Raw genomic sequence first — 24,374 nt, 5'->3', positions numbered from 1 at the left:
TTGCTGATGGATGGCTCCCGAAGTACGAAGGTGACGGCAATACCGAGTACAAATACCAGACTAGTTTCACGACCACCAGCAATTCTACCCTGTCATAAGCCGGCGTTACAAAGTACAACAACAGGGCAACTCCAGCCCGGTTCCCACCGGCCATTAACAGCACGGCAGGGAGCACAGACCGCAAGCGAGGTATTAGCGCAAATTTGAGAACAAGTGCATGTAGTTGCGCAACACGCATCTAGCAACGTGCCACGCTTCAAAGCTAAATTCGAGAAACACTAGTCATAGAATCATAGAATCGTAGAATCATTTAGGTTGGAAAAGACCTTCAAGATCATCGAGTCCAACCATTAACCATGCCCACTAAACCATGTCCTGAAGTACCCCGTCCACTCGCTTTTTGAATATCTCCAGGGGTGGTGACTCAACCACTTCCCTGGGCAGCACATTTCAATGTTTGACAACCCTCTCAGTCTGCATAAACTTTCCTTTTATGCTTATAAATCTGCAACCAAGACAGTAGTAAGTAGTTTGTCCTAAATTCAGTGAAGGTAGACAAGCCAAAAAGACATGTTTACGTATAACTCAGTAAGAACCAGTCGTAACGAAAGCAGGAAAACCTTCACTCTACTGCTACAGGAATGACTGCAGCAGCTTTGTGACCGTCTCACATGCCGGCTCCCTTCTTCCCATCCCAAATTTTCCATTTACTCCCATAAGGGCGTGATTTATGTATTCCCAAGTCTATAATCATCTTCTCTAGAGCATTGTCCTAAACCCCAAAGCCGAGACGAGCTACGTAGGCGACTGCCTATTCAACTTCATCTGAAATCTGGGACACCGAAAAGCATCTTCTGTTGCTGAAGACCAATCTATTTGTGCTACGCCTACCTTTCAGTTTGTATTTCACTCTAACTATTCCTAATTCCTGTGAGTACAACCCTACAGGAAATCGACAGCATACTCTATATGCTACTTAGAGGACATCCACAATGAATCCAAATCACTCCTCGGCCCCAGCAGAAGTGAGAACAATGGGGACAACCTGCGACAACTGAGGAATCTCCGGCTCTGATTTTCAGCCCTTGTGAACAACCTTTTAAAATTCATATTTTACAAAGTTGAGATGTTAAAACCCCCACATTTTCACACACACACAAAAAGAGTTTTAGGTAGCTGGAAATATCTTGACACTGAAATTAACTCATTACTGGGAGTTCTCTTTGTGTTAATAAGGAACAAATAGCAAAGGACCTAAGCACCCAAATCATTCTGAAAATGAGTTTGGTTCCCACGTCATTTTGTCATTTGGTAAACGGCCTCCGGTATTGAAAAGCTGTGCTCCCCAACTTTTCTTATTGTCTTCAACATTAAAACTATTTCTTTTTTTAAGTCAAATAAGAAACATTTACAGTCTAGCAAACCAAATGAAGGCATGGTGATTTTAAAGAATATTTAGGCCGTTTTTGGCACTCCTACAGCTCTCAAAGGCCCAAGTCTTGGCAGGTTCTATTCTGTGTTATAGGTACAGCAAATGCATAGGAGAAAAACCTATCTGCCCTTACCCAACGAGGTTTGGACTTGTGTTCCCCAGCTAAAGAAACTGAGAGGGTTTTGTGTGCCTTCTAATTGTCGGTTAGACAGGACTGTCCTCAATTTGCAAGGTATTTTCTCTTTTGTAGAAAATGGGAAAATAGTTTACTTACATTAATTTCCTCAGTTTTAGGAAGATTGTTACAAACAGTTACTTCTTCCTGTGGAAAAGGAACGTTTCCTTCATCTTCAGCTGCTTCTGGGTTACGTTCTTCAGGTAAATCCACACACTTCCCCTCAAGGCAATTTTCTGAATGAGTACTGACCACATCCTCGCTGTCAAGGGTACGTATCACAGCTGGAAGAGATTTATATGATTTTAACTTAACTGCTCTACAAATGAGATGCGTTTAAGCAACAGGAAGTAACAGAGGGAGCAGGAGCCAAGAATACGGTTCTCCATCCTGCCACATACATCGGGCTTTCCCCAAACGCTAGAAACCAGAACCATCTACCTGGCAGCTAGTTATTCTTCACAGCCGGAATACTGAGGCATGCATCATCTTTCAAAATAGTAACTCAAGCAGCAGATCCCATAGCACACAAGTTAGTAGTGGTGTACAACACCGAAATAAATACTGATCTCTCCTTCTAATATTTTACATTCTACCAGTGTTCTCAGTACCTTTATCCAGAACAGGAACATTGGCTATGCATTTTCTACAAGGACTTTCTCTGAGGAGGGTATTCTTCCCTCTACGGTTTAATGAAAGGTAGCAGTAACATGCTAGTACTACTTCAGTCTGAGACGCCTGTAGCGCTATGGCAAACTGCACGTTTTACTTGAGGCGTTCAGCTACCTTAACTCACATAACATCTCCCACATACTGTACGTACATTCACCCTCTGCCTGCAGGGATTCAGAAAGCTGTGGGTTTGTTGCAACTGGTATGGCTTTTTCTGCTGATGAAGAGGACATTTTGGACTCCTGCTGGTTTGCTTCACTGCATGAACAGAAAGAGAGAAATACATCATAAAGCTTCAAAACAAACCTTGAAGAGCTTTACAAATTACTTTCTCACTGTAAAGTCTTCAAGTTTCCAAACAGAAAAAAATTAAGAAAAATTAGAAATTCCTTTACCAACACATCGACATTCAATTCCCGACTCATCTTGTGCAACGAATCAAGTACTTAACATTCTTCCCAGCTACCTCACACTGGATAATAACATAACAACAGAGTTGTATTAAAGAATAATATATTATTTGTCTTCTGTAGAAAGAGCGCAACTGCCATACTCGAGGTCTAGAACCAACAGAACAAAAGTGTGTGCCACTGTAAGTTACCACTTGAAATTAAGGGTTATTTCATCGCTAACATCTCTCACTAAGCAGTTGCAGCTTTTCAAGTACCTGGTGAGAAAACTGCTTCCCTTTCCAGAAACAAATAGATGCTAATTGACCACACACAGAAAATAGAAATTAAGTGTATAAAATACTGCCAGAAAGTATTCAAGCCGCGCAATAAACCCACTAAAGTTACAGGAATCTCAGGTGTAATTTTCACCGACATAACATTCCGACAAAAGCAGGGCTTCTCTTCACAGTATCTGCTTAGTAGCCCCCTCAAACTGTAGAAAGGTGCATACAGCCTGCTGAATGAAGTCCTCAGCCCACTACTTTGGGGTCTGCAATGATTTGAGAAAAAAGGCTCAAAGTGACAGCTCGTCAATTTCACTTCTATTCACGCCACATTAGTTCTGTCCACAGACAGAAAGGAACAGGAAACCTGTTGTATTTAAGAACACAGGACAGAACCAATACCAGCTCAAAAATCATAGTTTTCAAACACAGGAAAGCCAGCAGTCACATGTTGTGTGAACCTAAAGGTGTTATCTATTTCCTAAACTTACCCTTCACTTGCAGTCCCAGAAGTAGCAGCCTCAGCAGCTTGAAACAACCATTTACCATCCTCAGGAAGGGTAAGACGTTCAGCATTTGATTCTTCCACAAATCCTACAAAAACAGACAGATGGGTGACTTCCCTGTTGCACTTAACATCATTTCTTTTAAAATGCTCATATGATTTTCAAGAGAGCCGGTAACGCATTTCACCTAGGATGGTGACCTAACAAAATAATGCTACCAAGACTTCAGATGCACAGAAGGTCTGAATTCTTCTTTCCAGTAAAAGAAGAAGTCTGACGCGTAATTTCCGTCAAGAAAACAGCATGGCCATTGACATTCTGTTTACAAACTCAACTTGATATGTTACTGACCTAATACATAAAAACCTCAGGAAACATCCCTCCTTCTTAAAATCGGGTCATAAGTTTTTCTTATTTCTCTTTGGATATTTAACTAATCCCAGCAATGCTTCTTTCCTCTCTTGATTTCGTTTCCCCTCTTCTACAAGAATGCATCTAAGGTCGTCTCCCGTTCTTTTCTCTAGCGATTGACTGGTGCTGTTGAAACCCAACTGCTTGCTAGCCTGTTTTTCTCTCAACAGGCCAAATTTTAGAAACACCCTCCTCCTTTTCTTCTTTGTTTCTGCTGTCTGCTTCCTGCAGATCCAACAATTACCTTTGCAGACAGTACGCAGGACTGGGATAACTTTGCTAGCTCAGGCCAAACAAGAGCTATACTGACTGCCCTCTAACGCTTCCAGAGTACTGAAATTGTACAGAACTCTTTGTACCATAGTCCGGCAATGACAAACTTTCTTCATAAGGTTATTCTTTAATGATTAGGACCTCATCATTGTTTTTAAGGAAAAGCGCCCTTGATTTCTTGTCCAAACACAGGGCAGCTAAAATCAGACAGGCAAATGTTTTGACCTGTCTTACTAGAAACACTCAGACCTGGAGAACCCCAGGTCTGAATTCCCATGTACACGGAGCCCCTGTCTGGGCACTCCTCTTATTGAAAAAGAAGAGGAGCTGAGGAACTTCAGTAGCAGCAGTCACTCTCCAGGATCCTCCAGAATCATCTCGGGCTTAGGACTGAATCAGGCTGCATATGATGCACTGATACCGGAGTACACGCTCCCCACTACAAACTGTTTCGAGACCTCGGACGCAGAACTCCGACACTTGCATACCTCTCCCAGGAATAGCAAACTTTTGTTATAAGGAGCTGAGCGGACTGAGCTCTGTTTGTCCAATCCTGACTGTAGCTGTGTTTACACATCTTCTCCCTGTTCCTGCACTACTGTCATTCCCAGCTCTTCATCACTGCTCACCACCTAGTGAGTGACATCTCTTCTAACCTGCCAGCAGACCTGCTCATATGAACACATCCTCAGCAGCCGCACTGGCTTGAATGAGTTGAATGGAGCTGAATTACCAAAGACCAGCTGAAATAGGTTTGGAAAAGGCTGCATAAGCCGTTGAGCCAGCAAAAGGAGCAAGCATAGCTGTAATGAGAAGCAGATACACAAGCAGACTCACTTCCCAAAGAAAACTATTTAACTGAGCACTAACGAGGGGGGTAAAAAAACAAAAGAACAACAAAAAATTACCTATCTAGTCAAAGCACGCCATACGCTAAACGTGCTGTAAAAAAACCTGCAGCCTACAGAAGTACCCCTAAAACAGAACCAGAAGCCTAAGTTTTCAACTTGTACCCCTCTCAAAACTCCCACAAGTCACTGCTGCCTCTCCGCTGCAATTACACACAAGAAGTGCCTGCCAAAAGCAGTATACATTCAGAATGTCCACGAGACCTAAAAAAGGACTCAAAACACAGTGGCAAGTTTAAAAGCCTAGGACAAGGAAGTGCCTGGGACATTTGTGAATGCTCATCATGGACTGTTGCACCCATCAGTAATTTAGCCTTTTGAAGACATCCGAGAAATGCAGAAGCTTAGGTTATCATACCAGGAAACATACCAGCTGCTTTTCTTAGTTCTGAGGAATCTGGTTGTTCCATTGGGAAGGGTTTCTCTTCAACTATTTCACTGTCTTCCTCCTTCTCCAGTTCTTCAAAATCGGCAGTTTCTTCAGTGGAAGAATTAGCTGGATTAGCAGCTATAAAGATGACTTCATCTTCAAAATCGCCAGGTGATTTTGCATCATGATACTCCAAAGCAGCTTGGTCCGACCTGGCAGAGAAGTTACTGTTTTCTTTGCTGACATCCTTTTTCTCCAAACCATCTCCAGACTCTTCCACTTCAGCACCATCTTCCTCGGGATTGCTCAGAGGAAACAGAGTTGGTTCATCTCTACTTTCAGACCAAGCATCCTCCACCACTCCGTGATGATGCTCAGATGAAACTCCAGATGGTGCTTTATTATCTTCCGTTACCTTTATTTTTTAAAAAGAAAGTTCACAATCAAGATCACACATATGCTTTTTGTCAAAGCAAGACAAAAATAGAACAAATATATACCAATATTTGTCAGTTTTCCTTAAGCAGGGCGCTACAAAATTAGTTCTCATTCGAGCACTATCTTAGCTTTTAAAGCAGAGTGTAAAAACCAGTCACACTGTTGACTGCTTATTGAGTTTCCACAGCCTTGGGGAATTAAGATGAAGTGGGCCTTGCAAGTGCTTGCTTACCCTGTCATCTCAAGGCTGTTCATTGGGTTCACTACTGTGTTTTCAAGAAGAGGGAGCTTTGCATACCTAAAATCGTAACTCCAAGATTTCTCTTTTTTTATGCTTGCCTTTTCAGCTTGTATGCACTACTAACATATTTTAGCGTTCACTATGCCTGTGGCGTGGAACAAGGAAATTAATCCGGCCACGCTGCACTATTACTAAGAACTTCCTACAGGAGAGAGAGCCTCTTCTTACAGTTGAGTAGCTCTTTCTAACAGGCAATAACAGGTACGATAAAAACAGGTTAAGACAGGAAAGCTCCTACAGGTAGATACTAGCACATGCCCCCATCCGTTTGGTACGTTACTTTGGCAACCGCATGACGAGCTGAATCAGGGAAGCCACCTGACAGAACAAAAGGAGGAGCAGAAGGGGGCAACTTCCAGGTGGACAGACTTCATTTGACAACTATACGAATGCTATCGCTGGTGCAAGGCAAGAAGCAAAACCGAGAACTTTAGGGCTAGAGAAGAGACAGCCATACAGCTCTCTTCATCGGCAGTCTATTTGTACCATAACTTAAGGAAACCCAGTCCTTGCAAAAAGAGAGACTGAAAGTAAATGCGGCTCATGACTTTTGCTGCTTTCAGAGGTGTTTCCTTCACAAAGCTTAACGAACCCAAACAACTGACTCAATCTGTATTCCTTACCTTCCTGCCATACCACCATTTCAAAAGGTATAGCGGGAAGCTGCACACATGCAATTTGGAACAATCACAGTGCCTAGCGATGCTGGAGTAAAAACCACCAAGGTCCCTGGTATTTGTTATGAATATCTTCCTGCAGGCAGGTGATGTTACAGAAGGTCTAACATAACCTTTTTTGACCAAATCAAGTCTGCCGTTCTGATTTGCTATTCCAGTTCTCAATATAAGGAGTTTTGGAAAACTTGAAAAACACTAAATCAAATCACAGTCTCTAAAGCCTTTAACTATAAAGATCACTAACTACAGGCCAGCTTACCCCAACAGTCCATTTGGCATTCAAGTTCTCTTCCCTGAAAGATACTCTACGCTCCTTTGCTCGTAGAGGAGGAGGTAGAGATTGTCCTGGAGATGCAGAAGGAGTTGCTTGGGGTGTAGTGCGAACGCTGGATCTGAGAATAGACCGAGGAGTAAACGCAGGAAGACCAGAAGCAGCTGTGGCCAAAACTTTAGATCTCTATGAAAAGAAATAAAAATATTTAATTGAAGACCTGTTAAATCTTCAAAACAGAAGACTTCACTTGTCAAAAGTATTAGTTCAAATTAAACTGAGTTTGTACCAGCAGAGAGGACAAAGTTTATCCTCTGCACTGCTCTTTTTCCAAAGGGACAAAAAACTTAATGGTATAAAACCCAGGCGTTTTATGTTTCTTATGACTCTTTTGGCTTCTTTCTTCTTTTTTTTTTTCTTTTTTGTTAATGCAACATAAAATGTTAGTGTTCAAATTAATTTTCTGAAGAAACAAGGATATGGCATCTTGTCGTCTGCAATGCTATCTCCCATCCCAGTAATTTTTGCCACAGCTACACTGCTCTTCTACAAGGCATACAACTTCAAATGATACCCCAGATACAGCAACTGAAAACACTGCCATGAGAAATGGCAATCGGCAAAGCAACAGCGATACCTTCTTTCTTCTCTGATTAATCAATCCACGCACTGGACTGAATGAAGTGACACTGCTGTAAACATACCTACACATCTTCATCTAGAAGCGTTCAGGTCTCCTTACGTCAGCTCAGAAAAGATTTTACAGTATTGAATGGGTTTAAAAGGAAGAGAATGAAACCAGCTTAACGATATGGACAATAGTTAGTAAGAAGAAAAAGGTTATAATTCAGAGAGATCACTACTATTCTGTTCAGGTAGGCAAAGGCAAAAAGAGCAGCACCAAGAAGATTGGTCCGTCGTTATTTCCTTACATGAGGAGAGTTTGATGGCGGTGAATGGAAAGAGAGTTTAACACAAGCATCAATACGTAGAATCCCTGCAAAAAGCCATCACTGAATTTGACAGAGACTGACATCGCTTAACTGGCATCACTTACGTTGTCATTCCCTTAAGAAACGGAAGCATATACATTCTTGCTTGTAGGCATGCAAGTCAAACTCCACAGAGCTATTGAGCACTTAAACAATGAGATGGTTAAGCTACAGATTGCATCTCTAAGGATCTATGTGTACTGAGAAGTCCATTTTTTAACTTACACTCGTTTTATTGCATGGAACAAAGTATTCACAAAGCTATGGGACAATGTGCGTACAGCAGTTAACTTAGAACTAAACTTTCCCTCTTCAAGGCTGTTCCCAACTTTGTCCTGCTTCCAAAAGGATTCTACGTCCAATAACCACACGCATGCTGAAAATATTCCACAGTCTGAATCCAACCGGGTTTGTGTTAAATACTGTGGTGGTTTCATGTTAAACAAAGCTTACAGGCTTTTGCTTCGGTTGGTTGATCCTGTTTTTTAAAACACAAACCTTAACCACAAGAGGTGTCTCCAGTAAATTCAGCTCCGATACTCTTGAAAAATTCTTTTGTGAGATGGAACCAAGCATATTTGGTTTCAGCGGGCTGGGTGCCATGAATGAAGTAGAAGCGCTGCATGGTGACTGCCAGCTACCACCCTGTGCTGCAGAACTTGAAGGAACAGGATAAACCAGTGAATCCAGCAATCTGTGAAGATACACAATTGAAAATATCAACATATAATAAAATAAATGAAATAAAATCACGCTGCGCTCAAGACATCTGAGGTGATACATAACAAAAACATTCAAGGAACAAGAAATACAGGTGAACCCTCACTGCTGGGCTGATGTATCAGGCCCATGAACAAGTTACAGGCCTTCTCTTGCTTTTTCATTATTTCGTGACATGTCACACTGAATTTCCTAAATCCCTGCCATCTGAGGCAAGAGTAATGCAATTTTACGTGGCACAAGTGATGTAGTTCTCACGTCAGAAGAAAATTCCTCTGCATTTCACTGCTGGGGCCACTTCAAATTCTCCACTTAGTTGTGTCCCCAAGCCGACCTTTTCTTTAACAGGTACAAAGCTAAATTTTGTTAACGGGTGTCCCAACAAACGCATCGGGCAACTCTGCATCAGGGAGAGGACGTGCTATGACTGGTGGTTCTGTAGCTCTAGGCCTAGAATTGAAAGGAAAATGTAACTGACTTTCACTCCCCTCAAGTCCAAACGTACCAGAATTCAAGTTTCACCTTGAATATACCACCTCTAGGAAAACCATCTGACAACTGCTAGCTTCTTTTTTGCTCTTTATAATTCTGCCTGGTTTTGAGTTAAAAAAAAAAACAAAACGGCAGAAACGAAGCAGAAACTGGGCACAAAGTGGTAAAAGATTACTATTTGATCACACAATCAAGTCTACCAAAACCTGTACACCAATAGCTTGTTGGCAATCACGGTTTTCATTTCAGCTACCTTAAATTCTGTAAACACATTTACTGTAATGTCAATAGATGTATTTGCATAAATGAGATTATCATAGCAGAAGAACTCTCGCTCCAAGTATTACTTACGATGAATTGATTCTTAAATGTTATATCTTGTAGGTGCAAAAAAGCCAAAGAAAGCTTTATTCAGGTGCCCCTTCCCTCCAAAACACTAACATAATTCAAGTGGATTTCTCTCTCTCTCTCTCTCTCTCTCTCTCCCCCTCCAAACACGCAGCTCAAGACTAAACTTTGTTAAAAGGCTGCTTACCTATCACGGCGTGAGCAACTGGTTTTCTGCTCACTTCCTACCCCTACTTCTCTAATTTTTGCCAATACATTACTGATGAACGTATGCACATTTCCTGCACATGCTTGTTTTGTTACTGTTGATAACGGCTTTGGTCCTGCGACTGTAAAGCAAGAGGGGAAAAAATATCAGCCTTGTGTGATCAAAGTCGTGGTCAGTTGTCCATTGTATTTCCCTCCCCTAAAAATTACCTTCTCTTGAGACCGATGAAGGCAAGTGGTAAGGCTTGGCTCTCCCTACGGCCAGCTTCCTTTGAACTCTAGGAAGGATCTTGCCATATTGGTCCAATGTAGAATTTCTGGCAACTGCTCTCTCGCTCAAGGGAGGCTCACCATCATTCTGATGATCAAAAAGCATAAAGAAAGAAGGTAACTGATTACAAGAAGTTCATTGCACACAACTAAAGTATTAGTTCAAATTAAACTGAGTTTGTACCAGCAGAGAGGACAAAGTTTAGCCTCTGCACTGCTCTTTTTCCAAATGGACAAAAAACTTAATGGTATAAAAACCATGCGTTTTATGTTTCTTATGACTCTTTTGGCTTCTTTCTTCTTTTTTTTTTCTTTTTTATTAATGCAACATAAAACATTAGTGTTCAAATTAATTTCCTGAAGAAACAAGGATATGGCATCTTCTTGTCTGCAATGCTATCTCCCATCCCAGTAACTTTTGCCATATCTACACTGCTCTTCTACAAGGCATACAGCTTCAAATGCTACCCCAGATACAGCAACTGAAAACACTGCCATGAGAAATGGCAATCGGCAAAGCAACAGCGATACCTTCTTTCTTCTCTGATTAATCAATCCACGCACTGGACTGAATGAAGTGACACTGCTGTAAACATACCTACACATCTTCATCTAGAAGCGTTCAGGTCTCCTTACGTCAGCTCAGAAAAGATTTTACAGTATTGAATGGGTTTAAAAGGAAGAGAATGAAACCAGCTTAACGATATGGACAATAGTTAGTAAGAAGAAAAAGGTTATAATTCAGAGAGATCACTACTATTCTGTTCAGGTAGGCAAAGGCAAAAAGAGCAGCACCAAGAAGATGGGTCCGTCGTTATTTCCTTACATGAGGAGAGTTTGATGGCGGTGAATGGAAAGAGAGTTTAACACAAGCATCAATACGTAGAATCCCTGCAAAAAGCCATCACTGAATTTGACAGAGACTGACATCGCTTAACTGGCATCCCTTACGTTGTCATTCCCTTAAGTGGATTAAGAAACGGAAGCATATACATTCTTGCTTGTAGGCATGCAAGTCAAACTCCACAGAGCTATTGAGCACTTAAACAATGAGATGGTTAAGCTACAGATTGCATCTCTAAGGATCTATGTGTACTGAGAAGTCCATTTTTTAACTTACACTCGTTTTATTGCATGGAACAAAGTATTCACAAAGCTATGGGACAATGTGCGTACAGCAGTTAACTTAGAACTAAACTTTCCCTCTTCAAGGCTGTTCCCAACTTTGTCCTGCTTCCAAAAGGATTCTACGTCCAATAACCACACGCATGCTGAAAATATTCCACAGTCTGAATCCAACCGGGTTTGTGTTAAATACTGTGGTGGTTTCATGTTAAACAAAGCTTACAGGCTTTTGCTTCGGTTGGTTGATCCTGTTTTTTAAAACACAAACCTTAACCACAAGAGGTGTCTCCAGTAAATTCAGCTCCGATGCTCTTGAAAAATTCTTTTGTGAGATGGAACCAAGCATATTTGGTTTCAGCGGGCTGGGTGCCATGAATGAAGTAGAAGCGCTGCATGGTGACTGCCAGCTACCACCCTGTGCTGCAGAACTTGAAGGAACAGGATAAACCAGCGAATCCAGCAATCTGTGAAGATACACAATTGAAAATATCAACATATAATAAAATAAATGAAATAAAATCACGCTGCGCTCAAGACATCTGAGGTGATACATAACAAAAACATTCAAGGAACAAGAAATACAGGTGAACCCTCACTGCTGGGCTGATGTATCAGGCCCATGAACAAGTTACAGGCCTTCTCTTGCTTTTTCATTATTTCGTGACATGTCACACTGAATTTCCTAAATCCCTGCCATCTGAGGCAAGAGTAATGCAATTTTACGTGGCACAAGTGATGTAGTTCTCACGTCAGAAGAAAATTCCTCTGCATTTCACTGCTGGGGCCACTTCAAATTCTCCACTTGGTTGTGTCCCCAAGCTGACCTTTCTTTAACAGGTACAAAGCTAAATTTTGTTAACGGGTGTCCCAACAAATGCATCGGGCAGCTCTGCATCAGGGAGAGGACATGCTATGACTGGTATGACTAGGCCTAGAATTGAAAGGAAAATGTAACTGACTTTCACTCCCCTCAACTCCAAACGTACCAGAATTCAAGTTTCACCTTGAATATACCACCTCTAGGAAAACCATCTGACAACTGCTAGCTTCTTTTTTGCTCTTTATAATTCTGCCTAGTTTCAAGTAAAAAAAAAACAAAACGGCAGAAACGAAGCAGAAACTGGGCGCAAAGTGGTAAAAGATTACTATTTGATCACACAATCAAGTCTACCAAAACCTGTACACCAATAGCTTGTTGGCAATCACGGTTTTCATTTCAGCTACCTTAAATTCTGTAAACACATTTACTGTAATGTCAATAGATGTATTTGCATAAATGAGATTATCATAGCAGAAGAACTCTCGCTCCAAGTATTACTTACGATGAATTGATTCTTAAATGTTATATCTTGTAGGTGCAAAAAAGCCAAAGAAAGCTTTATTCAGGTGCCCCTTCCCTCCAAAACACAAACATAATTCAAGTGGATTTCTCTCTCTCTCTCCCTTCAAACACGCAGCTCAAGACTAAACTTTGTTAAAAGGCAGCTTACCTATCACGGCGTGAGCAACTGGTTTTCTGCTCACTTCCTACCCCTACTTCTCCAATTTTGGACAATATATTACTGATGAACGTTGCTCTTGTACGCACATTTCCTGCACGTGCTTGTTTTGGTACTGTTGATAACGGCTTTGGTCCTGCGACTGTAAAGCAAGAGGGGAAAAAATATCAGCCTTGTGTGATCAAAGTTGTGGTCAGTTGTCCATTGCATTTCCCTCCCCTAAACATTACCTTCTCTTGAGACCAATGAAAGCAAGTGGTAAGGCTTGGCTCTCCCTACGGCCAGCTTCCTTTGAACTCTAGGAAGGATCTTGCCATATTGGTCCAATGTAGAATTTCTGGCAACTGCTCTCTCGCTCAAGGGAGGCTCACCATCATTCTGATGATCAAAAAGCATAAAGAAAGAAGGCAACTGATTACAAGAAGTTCATTGCACACAACTATCTCTGCTATTTCTAATTAGTGAATACATTTCCTCCACAGATACTGTACAATACCGCCACTGCACAGAGGAGCAGCAAGTTCTACTCCTCGGCACACACCAATTCCACCTGGTAATTTCAGCAAAGGGCACGGCAGACTAGGATAAGAACAGAACCTACAACTTCAAGTTGAAACAATTCTGGCACTCGGCAGAACCTTACTCCGATCCTCTTGTTCTCACCTGCAATTTTCAAATGGCTTACGAAATAGCAGGCTTTCCCTTGTCTTTTTCCTGAAACACCAGTGTCCGAGATGACTGAATGCACAGGGCAACTGCAAATTACGGTGGACGCAATGATGTGAACATTAAAACAAGTAAGAAAAGGCTACCTACACACACCTTCTGGCCGAAGGAAAGTTTTCAAATGCAGGACCTAAATCTTCCAAGACCACCTTATAAGTGCGATTCACTAGAAAACTATGTTTCCGGAAAACAGAAAAAGTATCACAGATTCATAACAGAAGTTTGCAAAACGCAAAATTTAATCTGGCTGTTCTGAGAAATAGAAGTTAGATAAGAATTTCTGTCATCAAAGGGGTAAAACAGAAGTTGTGGAATCCCAGAGCTCATGCTATAACTGGAGGAAATAAAAAGAAAACCAAGCCAGCACACAGATTTTACCTGTGGATTGGCATCCAGACTGCTCTCAGCTAGAAAAATAAAGTTGTGTGTAAGATTCAAGAGGTGACATACAACATACTCTTCATGCCACAGAAAGGAGTGACACAAACAGCGTTCAGCATTCTAAACCATTATTCCTTAGATGCAAACAAACTATTCTAAGTGGAGTCGACAATGGTCTGCAACACTTAATTTATAACTTCACGCAGTAGCTTTGGAGTAGTGAAATATTTTGTTCAACTTTTAGGTTCAGCTGTAACAGAAACTTATTCCTAGTATTTCAAAGAATGGTACAAAAAACAAAGCATTGATTTTTATTTTATTTACTACCAAAAATGGTCAGTAACACCTACCAGAAACCTGCACACTTGACAGAACTTTCATGCTTACCGTAAGATTAACGTTCATTGAACGATTCGACTGCAGCACTGGGATATAGTTGGCACGCTGCACATGGTGGTCTAAAGGAAATCTAGGATTCCGAACAGCAGCGTCGCTCTGTAAAATCTTCTCCAAACACTCCTATGCGAAATAACACATTTCAAAAATCTGTTATGATTCTGCCTCTTCTCTTTTCAAAGAGACCATTAAGATTTTTGTCGTGTCCACACTTACTTGTTCAGTGCCTGTGAAAGGTAGCTTCAGTAAGTCTTCCATTAGTCCCATCTCCTGACAGATTTCATACACGTGTTTTAACAGCTCTTCGATGTTTAACCTGGTGGCATGTTGCCGCAACAGACCCCAAGCCTCCACCACGCACCTGTAATTAAATTTTTTGAGACGTAAAGGCTTACTAATAGTGTAACCAAAAAGATGCCCCCAAACTACTGTCTTCAGAGTTTAAAGGGAAGTTAGGGGATGGTGATTCGTATTATTTGTTCTCCACCTTTCACAATATTTGAATGCCAAAACGGTGGGACAGGTTTCTTTACCTATTGGACAACAACACAGTGAGGAAAAGCCGCACTTCACTGCTGCTTGGCATTGCTGGCTTCATCATCTGTAGGTATCTGAGGGCTCGCCTATGCTCTCCTTGGCACATCAGGGATTGAATAATTCTCCTGTGCTGCCATGACACAGTTTTGATTGTAGCTGGATGAAAGAGCAGGGCCAGTGAATTCTGTAGAGGTTAGAGGTCAGGTGTATTACGATATGCACATGCACGCACGCCACAAGAACATTCAAAAGTATCTTAAGTAAGGGTGGACGTGTCTTAAATAAACTTAGATGACTAACTACTGTAAATAAAAATTCTCAAGTATTTGCAAAAAAAAAATCCAGTTAGCCGTACAGAACAAAGTGAGTGTTTTAAAAGGAGTAATTCACACTTTTCCAGAGTAACCAAATCTCTGTGTACAAACACCACTTTTTATAAATACATTACCAAATAATAAGCTGTTCTCCCAGACAAACAGATATATTAACTTCGTGACAGGCAAAGAACAACCTTCAGCATCAGAAAGAACATGAATTAGGTTGAACAGTCACTTCTGCAGTCTTCTGCCTCAAACCTTGCTGCTATGATCATCGTTTTAATATTTAAAGTACCTAAAACACTGTCTTTGAGAAAGCGCTCCATCGGTCTGCTGAAAACAACCTAAATGGATGGCTTTGAAAATTCAAGTATCAAGCATTATTAAAGTTGATTTCTTCTTTGTTTTAATCAATTTCCTGTCAAAGTGGCTAAAAGAAAATTTCAGATTATAACTTATTGCTGAAGATGTCGTAGCAGTATGACAAAAGGGCTTCTAATGTTGTAGCACCTGTTATCAGCTAAGCACCGATTTTTTAAAATCATTTTACAGATTACAGCTTTGGACTGTAAGGGATGTCTAACTGAACTGTAACGTACTTACTTCGTAATCATTGTGATCTAGAAGCCAAAAGCCTTCAACAAGCTTAACAAGTCCCCAGGGGATAGCAAAGGCAGTTGGGAAGGAGTTGACTGACGTCTCTGTTTTATTCGGAAAGGAATGCGTGATATCTAGCAGCAAGTAAATTGTCTGACATCAAGTATCTAGTTAAGGCTAACAAATTTGGAAGACCAAACATTTATCACATCACGTTTCGAAAAACACAGTGAAATCAGAATATACAAGTGGTAGGAAGCAGAAAACACTGCCGTATTAGTCTGGCCATTTTGAGCTATTATAACCTGAGGACGGTCAGGTCCTAACCACAAAACTGCATGTAATTCTGTATATTTCAGCAGCTTAAAAAATAAGTTTCTGCCCAATGACTTTTCTCTTCTCTCTCTTTCTTATTCCATGTGCCTGCACTTCTAACAGAACAAAAGCAAGCACTGCTATCTGGGCTGGAAGACGGAAGAATTGGGCAAAAATCAGGTACCGGTTAGAAATCCTTCTGCTCTCAAGCAGCACGTATTACTGCATCATCCTAGTAAGCGGCCATTTGCTACAGATACGGGTGCTTTAAAAAATTAAAAACTGTGCTAAGTTTTCAGAAAAACCAAGGGAGATTTTTATCTTTAACATTTCTTAGTAAACCTGTTTTCGCATGTCAGAAAAGACTTTGCAACAAAACATTAAAAAAAAAACAACCATCAAGAATCCACAGTACAAAGAAATAAAACAACGCTCCTGTCCACATCTCCATTCTAAACTAAATGTTTTCACTTGCACTGTGTTGGAAGCATAAATTCAAAAACGTTATTAAACGCGCAGGTGACAAACATTTAAGAACATTTATGTGCGTATACTGAAGGTGTAGTAAACATAACGAGAAAGGATACAATTGCATGTTTGTAGCTTTCTTCAATGCCTTCTAGCAAATAGAGATCCAGCAGTGCCTGAAAATGAAAAATCAAAAGTTTTTTAAAAACTCCTGTCTTTCATCAATCATTGGCTTTTGGGTGGGGCTTTGGGGGGTTCGTTGCTGTTTACAGTGAACATAACACTCACGTGTAAACTAGCAGGTGGGTATTTCCCAGTTCCTCCTTCATCTCTCCGCCACAACTTCTCAACTTGGTCTCCTAACTGGGAAACCATTCCATCAATCATCAAGCAGTCAGAATCCCATTTTCCTCTGGAACAAAAGGTAGCAAGGATTTGGAGAGTCAAACACTGATTCCAGCCTCTCAGTGTAACAGATCTCCTCCAGTCAAACCAAACAAAAAAAAGCTCCCACGAGGCAAAGAAAGTGACAAACACACAAAGGCATGATTATGACTTGAAACGGCACATGAAAGGAATGTCTGAGTCAGATGAAAGATCTTTGTTAGATCATACTGAATTATTAGAGGAATTCCAAATAGACATCCTGGAAAGCTCCCCTACTAAGGGACCTTTTCGTTTTCAGGTTTTCTCTTTTGTTGTCTTGTAGTACAAAGGAAGTGTGAACTAAGTTTTTTATGTGCCAGAAATAACCACTCTCCTACTGTCTAACAGAGGAAACGCAACAGTGTCAAAATACCAGGACTATTCTTTAACGCAAGTCTAATGCCTCCCGTTGGAGTGTTCCAATACACAGCTGTGAGAAGAAGACAACACCACGGAAAGTTCAGATTTTGTTCTCAGCATCTCACTTTTCTTACTGAAAAAAAGTTGTTTTCAGAAAGCTGAGCATACAGGTGAAGTTTAGTGTCATCTTAAGCAGCATTTATGTTTCTATGCACATCCCCATTATGTTTCTATGCACAGACCATTACAACCACGGATGGGTGAACCTTTAAAAATTGCTTTCTTCACAAGTCCATCGCAATCATTGGCTGACTGGGACACTACCCTTTCATTTCCCCATCATAAGAAGCAGAAAGAGCACACTGGAGCTTGTATGCTTCTAAGGAACACCTGAGCCGGTATGTAAGTTACTTGAGAAGTAAGCTAAGTAAGATGAACTTTAAAGTCAATAGCTACTACACCGCAGCTTGCACCTTAACTCATCTTGCAGCATCCTCTTCTTGTTTGCAGTGCCATAGCCTAAGCTTCTTTAGCTCTTTATTTAGTTTTCAGCACAATTTCCAAAGAAAAATCTATTATCGTCTAATCCAGGGCATATCACCTATATGCTAGTGAGCTAGCGCAGCAAAGAGACTTCACGTTCAGCAAGTGACTTTTATCCAACAGCCAGTAGAATGCTAGGTGTGCCAACTACATCGAACTCTATCTCATTAAATCACACAAATGTACTTGTGAATTAGGCCAATACAGTTATTAGCCTTGCTCACTAGTCAATAAACGAGATGAGGTTTGTTTTGTTTTTAAAACTTGCTTTCTTCTCTGTCCAAAGCACCTGTTCTGTGAATGCCGTGCTTTGCTGAACGGGAGATCGCTGACCCTATCCTGAACACATGACCTTTTTCAGTAGTACCAAATGATACAGATTGGCCGCTGGATTAAGTACGCTACCAAGAAACAAGGATGCCAACAAATGGTACTAAGCAGAGGTATATACAAATATTGTAACACAGGAAAGTAACCTCTGTGTTCAAGAGAACGCATGCATCGCTGAAGTGAAGAGCAAATACCAACTGTCGATAGCAAAGCCACTCACTGCCACTTCTGATTTCACAGTGGAAGTGTTCTCGAGTTCTCCTGTAAGGCTTACCTTGATAAACGCTCAAGTTTCTGTCGATGACCAGTGTAGTAGCTCTGAATCAGAGGGTAATTGTAGAAAGGTCTACCCAAACGCGCATCATCATCTACAGGCAATAAAGTAAAAGCAAGTTAAAGAAGCAATATCACATTTTGAAACTGAAACGTTTGACTAAAAAGACAGACGATCATACGAGCTAAGCATCAAGAAGCACACAGGCAAGCCTCCAACTTTGAAAGAAGCCAATCCTCTTTCTGCCTTTGCTAAAGGAGCGGTAAGACACAAGACTCAATTCCCTCTTCTCTCAAGTGCCATTTCAAGTTTACAATTGAGGTAGCATTCAGAACACGTACTGTAAGCGCAAGCTCACTACCGAAAGGACAATTCTCAAAGGGAATGGTTTCTTAAACATGTCCTGTGAGCATTTGTGAGACAATGAAGGCTGACGATAGACTTTATAATCCACCCAAATAAAGAAGTCTTGCTGAGGTGTATTTTTTCCTCAAGCAATGAATAAAAAGTTCCAAACACGCAGGTAATGCCTTTGCTGTAAAAACAAGCATTCCCGTATTTGTTGTGTAACAGTAATTTGTTTAAAATCCCAAGTCTTTCAAGCTGTGGACACAAGCAACTCCTTCAAGTCAGAGGCTTATTGCTCTTTCTAAGGAACATCCAAGAAAGAAACTGCTTGCATTATTCTACATTATGCATTTGAAAAAAACAGGAGAATCTCCGTTTCACCAACAGAACTTCAGCACTGGCAAAACATTTACAAAAACACGGCTAAGCATGTGTTCATTGGAATCACTTACTGGATAGTCTCCCGGTTACAAATGTATTACAGGTTATGCTTACCTAAACCCTCTGGAAGGAGACTGGATCGACAGAACCAGATGACCACTCGTGCATACAAAGAAAGGAGGCCAGTTACCACCTGCTTGTTTGTCAAGTCAGCAAAACCTGAAAAAAAGGCATAAGATGATTTTTGTTATCCAGTTCCTTTCATTTTTACAAAACCCCCTTCATCATCCCGAATAGAAATTGTAAAAGCAATGCGGTAGAAATCGTGGTCTTTGCATTTCGCGCTCTGTAGCACCTTCTTATTTGAAGAAAAAAAACACATTCACCACCAAAACAAAAAAGCAACCCCTACAAAGAACCAGATTCACTAAAGGTTAAAAGAAAAAAACCCTAAAGCCGGAACTATTAAAAACACTCACGAATAAGACACTTGTTTTTCACATAGCGGGAATTTTTACCGTAGCAAAGGGACAGTCTTCTTTTCCCCTCAATATGCCAAGGACAAGTGATAACATAAAAAGCTACAGAAACTCAAGTAACTTATTTCACAAGTTACTCATTTGTGCTTCCTTTGTATTTTCTAGCAATTTGCAATACAATATTCACATGCAATTATAAATTGCTAGCTAAGAATTAAAAGGAATCATTTGCAGGGCTACCACATCCGGTTGCTGGAATCTCCACCCAGCTGCTTACACAGCTTCTTGCTGAATGTAGCCTCCCCTACCCACTTGCATGAACTCCACAACCAACTATTTCCCTGAAATCAACGCATATTAAGTGGTAGTCCCAACTTCTCAGATTTAAGCCCCTTCTCCCAGCTAAATTTGGCTGTCTTCCAATCATCAAAACCAACAGAAGCTCATCTTTCCACACTTACAACTCAAGCATAATTCCAAATCTTAGTAAAACGTACCAAAGATGTCATAGATAGGATTACAAACCTTTTCCAGTAAGCTCTTGTGCTTCTGTTAGAAAACGGGTTAAGACCACGCTAAGGTTGCTCAAAAGCAACTGGCAGTGCTGAAGAGACTGTAACGTCTGCGGGTCAACAAAGTTGCGAGAGCCATCAAACAGCGGAACACCTTTTCAAGAATAAATATTACATCATTAGCCTGCAGAGCAATTTCAGAGTTTCAAAGTACGCTTAAAGAACCCCGTGCAGTACCATATACCGCCACATTCCTGAATAAGCTCAATTAGAAAGAACCATTTTATGTTTGCAGAATGACTACACTAGTACTCACATATTTGGTCAAACTCATCTTTTGCATAGATCACTTTCTTCCATGTCCACTCAAGAACAAACCGTAAATTAGCAGCAGAACTTGGCTGCGCTTTAAAAAAAGAAAACAAAAAAGAAATGAATCGACAATTGCAAACTAGAAAAATAGATAACATAAGAACAACGTAAGAAATATTACCTTCAGATGCCCAATGTTTAATGCATCCAGTCAGAAGTTCTAAAGAACCTGTCTGGACAGCAGCTGACAATACCGCTTCTAACTGCTCCTCCTAAACGTAACCGACAAAATAAACTGAGAATCTTACATGTTTTCAATATCTGAACCAGCAACAGCAAGCGTTTGTTTCTAACTGTACACTCATTCAGGCATCACACAGTCCGCTAGTACACACACAGCTAATTCCACGTTCCTTTTCTTGACTCTAGCCACAGGCTGCACTGCTTGTTGGTCTGAGAAACACGTTAAACTCTTCCTCTAACATTGCAACTTACTGAAGGCTGATTCTAACCTTTATTTGCATGCCTCTGCAGCATAGTCTCAGTTTACCGAGTTCCAATTAACTGTTTCCGGTAACATCCTCTGCTAATACCCGTCACGCATTTTGCACATAGAAGTTTGCCATCAGGAATGCGTGAAGGGGACAGAGCAAAGACAACGGTGCAACGCTTGCACGGAAACAGTGAAGCTAAGGTCAAGCAGCTTCCTAGACTCTGAAGACATGAAGCAGTTCAGACACCCAAAACTTTATCATTTTCTAAAATGACAGAAAAAGACGTGAAACATTTAAATTCTAATAGGTTTAAATTTTAGGCTGCTCAAATACTGTATTATAATGCAGTGGTAATCCTTGAGCAGGATAATGCACAGCTATGCACAGACGTGCGATTATTAAGTAGCAGCTAATTTCAGCTGGTGTTGTGATACTTCTTTCAGGTGAAATGAGCCTTCATAAAATTTTACTTTTTTCTTTTTGTTTTTTTCTTTGTTTGTTTTTTTTTTTAATGTGTTTTTTTTAAAGACATTCAAAAGTAGCTTTCCCTTCTAGGCAAAATCATTACATTCAAAGCAATTTCTACCCATTAGAATACACATATGATATGTCCATCTTTTTCTGAAAATGGGTTTCAGACGAGGAAACACACCAGATACTACTTATGGTGGCAAACAAAACTCCAAACCCAGCTTCTTGACCCTAACTCTGAAATTTGTTTTAGTAACTTTCAAAAGAAATCCCTGCTCAAATGCATAACAAGTCTCTGAATGATATGGCCACAATTCAGCAAAGGTTCTTAAAACGCGTCTTGATTTCCCAAGCTATTTCCAAACCGGAGCTGACATCAGAACATCCCATTTGAATGCAAGAGTCTACGTCAGGCTTGCAAAATAAGCAGTCTGTGGGCTAGGGCAGCTTGCCAAGAAACTTATTTTAGCTACCACACTGTGCAGAAGTGTTATTTGCCTTAACGCATTTCCACAAATCTGGTGAACAATCCAGTAGACAGGAAGATGAGGGCAGTGAGAAGACCGCTCTCCCCTTCCTACCAATGGCTCCACTGTGTGACGACCAGCTAGCTAATCGTTTAGCTTGGATCCTGCCTGGGTGAAGAGGGGCTGTTCATCACAAAGGCTCCGTCTCTCATGAAACTCTTCAGATGAGAGAGAAAGGTTGGTGCACTGCAAATGGAAAACCTGTGACGAGGGGGGTGGAGTCCCTATGGGGGGACAAAGCAGAGAGAAGATAGTGGGTGTCATGAGATAAAGGCGATGCAGGTGTTGCAGCAACAAGGGGGCACTCTAAGCAGAGTAAATTGGGCTACGAGGCTACAGAGGTGAAGATCTGCTTTGAGAGGCTGCAGGAAAGCCTACTGATGAAGGGAAGATGAGGGGGAGCGGTGATGAAGTTGTCGGGCAGAGCTGACAAGAGTAATTGTTTACCACAGCCCAATTCCTTGGAAGCAAGTGATCACGTCTAGTGCAGCAAGCTGATGTTTGCAACAGCTCGCATCCGAGTGAGACACCCCCATAGTCAGCTACTGCATGAACATAATGCTTTGAGAAACCGATGGGGTGAAGGTTGTTGTGAGGGAAAGATGCTTTATGTTGCGCATGACCAGCACTGCCTGCACGCTTCCTTGTGCCCATCTGTGGCACGGAATTAAGAGATGGGTCTCTCAACGCAGATCTCTTAGGGCTGCCCCCACTCAAACTCGGTAGTTTGGATTGAAGAATACTGTAACTTCTGCTAACTCAAGTCAACACCTGCATTTCAATGCAACTTGCGAATAATAGGAAAATCAGATTATCATGTCTTGTAGCCTCTACAGCCCTGTCAGACAAGATGGATGTATTTCCCCCTTGATTCCCTGATACGCACTCACCTGACTCAAACTGGATGGCTGGACATCAACGCGTCTTGGAGGCAGCAAGCCAGCTACAAGACACCTCTTGTAGCTATCATGAATGGCTTCACTTCTTAAAGGACCACATTTCTTTAAAAAATTCAAGGCCTGAAACATTAATCAAAAACTACGGATTAAGACAGCAGTGTTATCCAGTCACTAAGGTTCTGAATAATCGCTAAGAGAAATAATACAAATGTTCGCTTAAATTGTTAGAAAGCTTGCATCGGTAAGCACTACTAGGTAGAGTCTTAAAGACGGCAGCCAAACTAACCGCTACGATTTATAAAAAATATCCTGTAAAACAAAAGGTCAGCCCTTGCAATGCTTAATTAAGTATTCTCTAGCTTCTCTGTCAATACACAGACCTTTTTTGACCCTGAACACTGACACAAAATATATTCTGTATAAGCTAAAGCTAGCACACAACTCCAAATCACGCTTTGGAGGACCCTTTCTGTGCTTGTTTGTGCACAAGTCGATTTATGTTGGAAACACTTAGTGAGCTGAAATTTAATTCAAAATTATTTGTCACAAGCTGTGCAGTGGCTTGGAAGTTTCAGTTTGGCCAAGTGCGGGAGAAAAAAAAATAATCATTTCTTCTCAAACAGTTAAGTAATATTTCATTTTCTCCATTCTGCCCTCCTTTTTCAAGTTAATCAGGCATCAAAACCCTAACTCAAGACTATGGACGCAGTTCCACTGATGGGTAATGCAGAAGTAACAGCTTTCCCCAACTTCCACAACATTTTTGTTCTTGCTCCTACAACAGCAACGTTGTATTCCGCTCTAGACATTCAATCCCTCAGCGTGCTTCAACAGGAGACAGTGGTAGTTTTACAGTCCCAAGAGTGGACCTAAAATGTTACCATTTGCATAAAACTGGCAGGACACAATTGCCGTCATGCGTGTGGATGGGCAGGATGGGCATAAAATGATCTCCGACACTGAAAGCAGTGCAATAGAAAACAGAGGAAAGGTTCATCTCTTGCCATTCTCAATAAAGATACAGTAAAAGATCACCTCCTTCTGGAAGCCGATGCAAGTCATATGAACAACTCCGGAGTTCAGCAAGCACGTACCACCTGCAGAGACAATGAACGTTTGACAGCCTTCCATACTCTCGCACTTAGCTTATGACCAGTTTACGTTTTGTAAATAGCAGTATCTGGAAAGCTGTAACTGAGTACCCATTTTCTTCGTCAGATCACTTCCAAACTTTTTTTTTTGAAAATAATTACTGCGTGTAGAAATTTTATCTCTAGTGCTAGCGAGGTGCTCTGCTCTGAGCTTCAGTTCAACGTCATTTCATTTGATGACCATCACCACTTCACAGGCTACATTACAAAAGCACCAAAACCCAAACCTCAGCAGACTGTCAGGTATGTGTCACAGCATTAAACACCTTGTTAGTACAACGTAATCAAGGGTTGGGCTTGTGAGGGTTTGGGGCTTTTTGGTTTCGGATGGGTTTTGAGTGACAAACAATGAACAGGAGAACCAATA

At 41.0% G+C, this 24,374-nt stretch overlaps 1 protein-coding gene across 1 annotated transcript in view; it reads right to left on the bottom strand.

Moving 5' to 3' along the window:
* Positions 1-24,374, bottom strand: part of LOC126051804 (protein ELYS-like) — a 38,700-nt gene that overhangs the window by 2,902 nt on the left and 11,424 nt on the right. Inside the window, exons 10-31 of the mRNA XM_049831496.1 lie at positions 23,892-23,953; positions 22,848-22,976; positions 20,647-20,737; positions 20,470-20,559; positions 20,167-20,307; positions 19,277-19,381; positions 18,434-18,527; positions 16,789-16,912; positions 16,620-16,676; positions 15,724-15,870; positions 14,800-14,987; positions 14,483-14,627; positions 14,258-14,389; positions 10,080-10,227; positions 9,850-9,991; positions 9,186-9,272; positions 8,601-8,820; positions 7,099-7,296; positions 5,424-5,838; positions 3,447-3,549; positions 2,431-2,537; positions 1,707-1,891 (exon numbers count right to left, since the gene is read on the bottom strand). Of these exons, the coding sequence (XP_049687453.1) occupies positions 1,707-1,891; positions 2,431-2,537; positions 3,447-3,549; positions 5,424-5,838; positions 7,099-7,296; positions 8,601-8,820; positions 9,186-9,272; positions 9,850-9,991; positions 10,080-10,227; positions 14,258-14,389; positions 14,483-14,627; positions 14,800-14,987; positions 15,724-15,870; positions 16,620-16,676; positions 16,789-16,912; positions 18,434-18,527; positions 19,277-19,381; positions 20,167-20,307; positions 20,470-20,559; positions 20,647-20,737; positions 22,848-22,976; positions 23,892-23,953 (3,110 nt within the window). The remainder of the gene's footprint in view (positions 1-1,706; positions 1,892-2,430; positions 2,538-3,446; positions 3,550-5,423; positions 5,839-7,098; positions 7,297-8,600; positions 8,821-9,185; positions 9,273-9,849; positions 9,992-10,079; positions 10,228-14,257; positions 14,390-14,482; positions 14,628-14,799; positions 14,988-15,723; positions 15,871-16,619; positions 16,677-16,788; positions 16,913-18,433; positions 18,528-19,276; positions 19,382-20,166; positions 20,308-20,469; positions 20,560-20,646; positions 20,738-22,847; positions 22,977-23,891; positions 23,954-24,374) is intronic.

Source organism: Accipiter gentilis, chromosome 28 (assembly GCF_929443795.1).
Source record: "Accipiter gentilis chromosome 28, bAccGen1.1, whole genome shotgun sequence".
Lineage (NCBI taxonomy): Eukaryota > Metazoa > Chordata > Aves > Accipitriformes > Accipitridae > Astur > Astur gentilis.
This window is presented reverse-complemented; position numbering and strand designations above follow the sequence as displayed.